Source organism: Alligator sinensis, unplaced genomic scaffold, assembly GCF_000455745.1.
Source record: "Alligator sinensis unplaced genomic scaffold, ASM45574v1 scaffold241_1, whole genome shotgun sequence".
Classification (NCBI taxonomy): Eukaryota; Metazoa; Chordata; order Crocodylia; family Alligatoridae; genus Alligator; species Alligator sinensis.
In genome coordinates this window covers 1037664-1044563 of record NW_005841894.1, presented here as the reverse complement: position 1 = coordinate 1044563, position 6900 = coordinate 1037664, and the positions used below count along the sequence as shown (strand labels likewise).

At 39.1% G+C, this 6900-nt stretch overlaps 1 protein-coding gene across 6 annotated transcripts in view; it reads left to right on the top strand.

Moving 5' to 3' along the window:
• The window catches only part of DACH1 (dachshund family transcription factor 1), a 530916-nt gene that overhangs the window by 483102 nt on the left and 40914 nt on the right, over window positions 1-6900 (top strand). The window contains exon 12 of one of the 6 annotated variants that reach the window (XM_025197327.1): window positions 1071-1136. The exons of the other annotated variants lie outside the window; for them this stretch is intronic. Within the exon in view, the coding sequence (XP_025053112.1) occupies window positions 1071-1093 (23 nt within the window). The 3' untranslated portion in view covers window positions 1094-1136. The remainder of the gene's footprint in view (window positions 1-1070; window positions 1137-6900) is intronic. 6 annotated transcript variants of the gene reach the window in all.

The window sequence follows — 6900 nt, the reverse complement described above, 5'->3', positions numbered from 1 at the left end:
ATCCCTGCCACAATTTTAGCTCTGTATTCCCAAGATTGACCTACGCTGGCTGAATTAAAATGAGTTAACATCTTTTTAAGATTGATAGTTACTAGAAAATTTGTTCCAGGGGTGTACTTGGTAGCCGTCTTGATCTGAGACAAAAAGACATACAAAAAACTAGAACTCTTGGTTCCAAAATTATACCTTTTATTAGACCAACTGAAAGGTATCATTTTGGAACCAAGAGTTCTAGTTTTTTGTATGTGGAAAATTTGCTGGAAATGTCTTGGTTTTTAATATCATGGTAATACATTTACTAGGGCAAATCTTATTCCTTTGGGCTATGCACATATTAGTGCATGGATAGTACAGTTGCCTTTATCAGCAATCATTACTCTTTTGTAATTTTGATATTGAATATGCTATCCAGGTGTATAGTTAGACAAGCCAAAGGCAAGGAAGTGGCATGATTCGGTGGAGAGACAAGAAAAAAGAATATGAATTGTGAAATACTGAGTATAATTGCCTTCATTTTAAATAATTTTAGGCCAAGAATTTAAACCAAAAATGATGTATCAGCTATCAAAATTATCAACTGATCCAGAATAAGTTGATGGATAATTGTGTTAGTTAAAGAATGCTGTTGACATAAAAATTACATTTAAAAGTATATTGAGTCATCTGTACACTTGACTTTATATGGGTCTTTAATACAACAACTGGGTGAGAAGCTATTAATGAGAAGCTATTAAAAATAGGGGGGGAAAGGATATTTGGGGAAAAAAGAGCATACACCATTAAAATTGGCGGAGAAGACCAAGAGCTCTTGAAATGCCTTTTCCATTCATTTTTCAGTGCTGGCTGGATTTCAAGTTGCTGAGATATCCTTAAAAGTTAAGACACCAATAAAGATATATTAAAATCCATGAGCCTCAACATGTTCATACTTTTCCTAACACAAAAATACATTAAAACATTCTTAACAACTGGTGTGAACACTGGTTTAATACAGATTATTTCTTGTTTTTATTTTTGTTCTGTTTTAAAAATAATAAAGCAAAGTATCCTCTTCTCCATACATATTATAGGTTCCTTAGGTGCCCATGCCTAGCTCCCAGCCAGGTCTCCCAAGACCCCTCATTCCACACCACAAGGTACCATACAAACAAATGTTTGACGTTTATATACTGTTTTGCGATCAGGACTTTTGTTGAACAATACACCAATTACAAGTACCTACTCATTTTTTTATCCTTCCTTACAAAACCTTCTCTTCTCTCCATTTGTTTTTCTTCTCTCTCTGCTTGTCTCTTTCTACAAATAACCTTCTATTTCTGTGTGTAAGTTTTTCTTCCTCTCTTCACCAACACATTTCTCATTTTCTATTTTATATCATCGAGGCTTTTCCTCTGCTCCCAACCCATTCACACACAGCCTTTTCACACCCTTTCTATTGTGCATTATGTATATGTTCTGGATCCACATTTTCTGATTTGTTTCCTATTATCTCTCTATTCTGCTCACATCAATACTTCTTTCTGTCTTCCTACTCCCAAACTATTTCCATTTTTTGTCCATTCACCCAAAGCTTTCCTGTATGTTGTTCTTTCCATCTACTACCAAAACTTTTTTTTTGTGCATTCTCCATACATTTCTGATTCTGTACTGACTATTCAGTTTATAGTTTTCTCCCAGTCCACACTCTTCATTTCTAGCTGCAACATGCCATGCATCCTATGCCCAACTTTCATGCCTCACAAAGGCAGCACAGTCACTACTCTGGCAGCAGTCCCTCTTCTTGCTGACCCTAGTCTCACCAATGAATTTTCAGGCTTTTGAATGCTCAGTGCTTTTCAAACATGTGCTCCATTCCCCAAATCTGTCTGCTGCCTCTGCTCACCCTCAGGTTTTTTTCCACGTCTTAGTTTTTCAGTCACGCCTTTCTTCCATTAATCCATCTCCTGATGCCTTGCATGCTCAAAGTCCTCATCGGATCACCAATCTAGACTTCATTTTCCATTTCCTTGTTTTGCACCTAACTAATGCTATGCCCACTTTGTGTCCCAGCAGGGCAATGTTTTACCTCCATACAAACAAACATACTTCAAGTCTCTTCACTACCACCTTGAAGACTGATCCTACGCTTATTTTAGCTTGTCCTAGCAAACTGCTCTCTCCCCTCCCCTTCCTCCCTCTCTAACTCAGTCCTCCAATTTATCTGCAGTCCGATTTTCATAGGTTGTGGGAATGGGGGTGAAGTTGCTACTCATGCTCTCTTCTTATGTCAGAAGGAAAGGTATCCTGTGCTAGGACTGAGAGATGGGTTTACTTGAAGCATCTATCCTGCTCTGTCTCTGCACTTCTCAGTGGTCCTCTTTCCATTCCAAGGAATCAAATGAAGTGTCTATCACCCTTATAGACCTAGACTAGTGAGCAGTGGAAAGAGAGCGGGCAGCTGCAAACTAGCATATGCCTTAGTCACTCAGAGAATTAGCTACTGGGGGTGCTTACCAAGTGGTGAGGAAGTTGGGATTTAACTTTGCATATCGTATGTACTTAATATGCATTTTGCTGTTTAAGTACGGGGCAGAGATTTAGGGCAAGAGATCTACTTGCAGCTGCCTTTAGCACTAAGTGGTATTGCTTAGATAAATCCTCAGTCACTTGACTGAAGATGTTGTGGGAATTTGTTTTATCTCAGCTGGTTTGAAACACTATTATTAGCAGGAATCCTGGTTTTCTCTGGTAACAAAAAACAATCCAATTTTCAGATTAAAAAAGTAACCCCAAATCCACATGTTTCCATCATTAAAATGAAACACCACTAATATATAGATATATATGTGGTGTTTCATTTTAATCATGGAAACATTTGGATTTGGGGTTACTTTTTTTAATCCGAAAATTGGAGATTTTTTTTTTTTTTTTTACCAGAGAAAACCAGGAGCCCTGATTATTAGGTAAGTAGACACGTAGAATCATCTCAGTTTGTTGTACTCCTTCACAAAATACTTGTGTTTGAAAGGTGTGTATTTGACAGACCTATTCTACTTAAAGTAGTGAAAGAAACCTAAAAGATATTATCCTCATCTTTGGCTCTTATATATACCACAGGCAGGCAACCAAGTGCACCATTTCTTTACAGGGGAGATCTGTCTGGGCAGTTCTGCATCCTGGACAGTGGCAGGGGTGGGTCACCACTGCTGGTAGCAGTAGCAGTTGCTATTTTGTGTGGGCCCTCCAAATCAGTGCCTGGGGCTAGTGCTCTGCTCATCCCCCTTAGCTAGATTACTGGTTTACAATATCTGCTATGTCATAAAAAGTCATAAAAGAATATTTCTAAGGTAGAAAAAGTCAAGCTCTCCAAAGTTTTGAAATGCTAGAATTAAGCATTGCCCTTTCATGGCACCTTCAACCATCTAGTGCATATACATTATAACAGAGGTGGCCAACCTGTACAGGAAACCTCTGTCTGCAGCATGCAGCATATTGGGGTGGGGGTAGAAAGCAGAGTGGCAGATGGGTCAGGGGACACAGGGCTGGGAGCAGAAAGCAGAGCTTAGATGGGATATGGGAAGGGGATTGGAGTGGCACTTGGAAAGGGTGCAGGGTTTAGTTTGTGGCATGTTTGCCAAAAAGGTTGTGCCCCACCTCTTTTCCTCCTCCCCTCCCACACACAGTGCATTGTAGCATCATTTCATTGACATGTCCTTTGCTCACATCATCAGGTGTTATTCTTTCCACAGCTTTTTTCCTCAGTCAAGGTACTGGAAAGATGGTGCTCACTGAATGAATAATTATTAATATTTTGTTTTACCATGATTGTTCAATATATGGACTCATGCTTTATTTCATAATAATAAAACTTAAGCCTCATACAATAATAAGTTGTATAGTTTCACCATTAGAGTTTAAAGTGCTCAGGAAGGAGATGACCTCTTTGAGTAGAGGTGATATCTTTTATTAGACCAACTAAATAGTTGCAAAAAAGTTGTTATTTGGAAGCTTTTGGACACACACGTCATTCTTCAGGCAAAAAAAGAAATTGAGAATGGCAAGAGAAATTAAAGATGTTCAGAAGTCTCTCAGGTATAAAAGAAGCCAGTCTTTGGAAAGCTGTTCTGTGAGAATGCAAATGGAGAGGAGTTGCAGAGACAAAAGCAGGCTGGTTACCTAGGGTCAGATGGCAGACAGGCTGTAGAGGGCCGTAAAATTGATGTTAATATTTAGTCCAGGCTGTTGAATTTGGCTTATTTCTTCTTCACGTTGTGAAGTTTCCATTTCAAATGGCAAAATGCAATATCTTCCATGTTTCAGAGATCCTGGCTGTAGCTATATTGATCTAAGCGTAAAGGCAGACAAACTCTCTGGGTAGAGGTGATATCTTTTATTAAACCAACTAAATACTAATGCCTGCCTGCCTTCCTTCCTTCTTCCTTCTTCCCCTGTTTTTACTGATGGAGAGCCTTACTTAACAATATTTCCTAATATTTGAGTGTTTGACTTTGCAATGTTAATAGTGTTTTAATGTAATTCTGTGTGTAATTAAAAAAAAAAAAAAGAAAACTGAAACAAATCCAATCATAAGGCATGATTAACAACCTTTTGAGTCATCAGTGAAGTTTGGACCTTTATCTCCACTGTATTGGTATATGAACCCCATTTCTTCATCTATTCTCAGTTTGCCCTCTCCAGCAACTTGCCACAATCTCTCTCTCCCTATACCTTCCATTTTTTTGCATAGCCAATTCTAGTTTCCCCTCTTAACTCCAGTTCCTTGTCAGCTAGGTAGGTATTCCCTATGATCTTCTCACCCAGTCTCCTTGTCTAGTGCCACAAGGTCCTTATTTCCCCACTCAAATGTTCCCTCCAGCACTGGTCAGGTCATATATAGGAGCTGTTAAAGGATGGTGTCTGCTCTGTTGAATAGTGAGGTTGGTGACTGCACATTATAATCAGCACCAAGATCTGTAAAAGGCTCTATTCAAGATTCTACTGCTAAAATCCAAGTCTCCACCAAGAGCATGTGAACTGCTTTTACGGTAAATTTGGAGAGATTTCCACTGCTTAGCAAAGAGTGGAAATCTTTGAGTGGAGTGGAAAGGGTAGCCTCCAACACAAAGGCTACCCTTTTCCCAATTTCAGGTCCTTCCTCCAAACATTGAAGGTGGTATGGATGTTCAAAAGAAACTCACTTAAATAGCTAAACAAGAAAAAGAACAGAGCTTCTTTTTAGGAAATCATTAAATCATGTTGGCTGTGCTGCCCTTTTTTTCCTCATAAAAAAAATTGTGCGAGCAAGAGGGCCTGGCATAAAATCAGAGGTGTAGCAAGATATTTCAATGCCCAGGGCAGAGGTCGTGGTGGGTATTATGCTGACCACTGGAGATCAGGAGGGACGGTGCAAGGGGGAGCAGGAACAGAATCTTACCGGCCCCTGCTGTAGCAGTGTGATCTTATTAGGCTGCTGCAGCTGAGGCACAGTCTTGACTGCAGCTCAGCCTCTACAAGGTCTCTACAAGTGCAGACTCTACAAGGGTCACTACTGATATCCTGTTTGCTCCCTCTCTCTACCTCCCCAGATGCTTCTGAGCATAGGGCCGTGCCTTTCACGGCAAAGCCTCCAAGGGGGCTCATTCCACTCGCCTCATGCATACTCCTCCACCACAGATATGTTATGGACAATAGCTCCTGCCTGGTCCCTATAGCCGGGTTACCCTGTTGTGCATAAACCTCCTGAGGGGGAGAGGGCCATAATGGCACCCCTCCAAGTCAGCGCCTGGGACTGCGCCTCATTCGCCCCGCCCTAGTTATTCTACTACATGGGATATTTTACTCAAATGATTAAAATATTTTTAAGTTTCAAGCAACTTGCAAATGTTCTATTATGGGAAGTTTTAGGCATCATTAATACTAAATTTATGGCTACTGGCCAGGAAAGTTCGCCTTTCTGTAATATTTTAAGTTTAGCAAATTAGACCAAGATAAGATTTTGAACATTAAGGTGCCCTATCCAATCTACTTTAGTGAAGAAATATTCTTGATCTCATATCCTCCCAGTTTTAAACTACAATATATTGAAAACAACAACACCAAAAAACTATTGAGTATTATTTATTTTTTCTTCAGTTTCTCAAAAAAACTCCAAAATAGAACTAGTTATATCAAGAGCTCCTATAGGTTGGAAGAGTAACTATATGCATGATCCATTTTCTTGATGTTTTGTTGAGATTAGTAAACCACCTCAAAGGATGGCAGAATCACTGTTCCATAGCCAGGTTCAATAAGTCTGTTCCAAATTCTCTAAAGCTTAATTCACGTAGATTTTGTTTTTTAAATTCTTTTTATAGTCCGCTTAGGTGCAGCATGAATATACGTTTATGTCTAAGAAGTTATTGGTAGTTAAAATATTATCAATATTAAAATATTATCAGCATTAATATAGGTAATCTATGTTGCCTGCAGGATTGCTCCCACAATAGCTAAAGATTTGTTAATTCTATTTTTAAATGATCCAGGTTTTTCACTTTCCTTGGGAGACCCCATTAATCTATTAGTTTCTTCTAGTAGAATACAAAAATATTTTTCTTGCAGGTCTTCCCTAGATCTCTTTCTTCTATGATATCACCTGCGGTGTTTATTCTACTGATGCTGCCTACCTAAAATCATCAGGACTAGTTAGCCACATCTAAGGATCCTGCAATTGTAATGCTTGGTCATTCTGTGCCTTCAGCACTGAAATACTTTAAGACTCTCTCCTCTGATCTTCTTTGACTCCAGTATCTTCTTCTCCATTCACCTGCTATTCTGATTGTTACAGATTTTGCATCACTTTCATCAATGATTCTTCCTTCTTGTTCTGCTTCTGTTGTTTCTAGAATTGATGTGTTCATTCCTCTCTGTTTCTCCCTTCTCTTT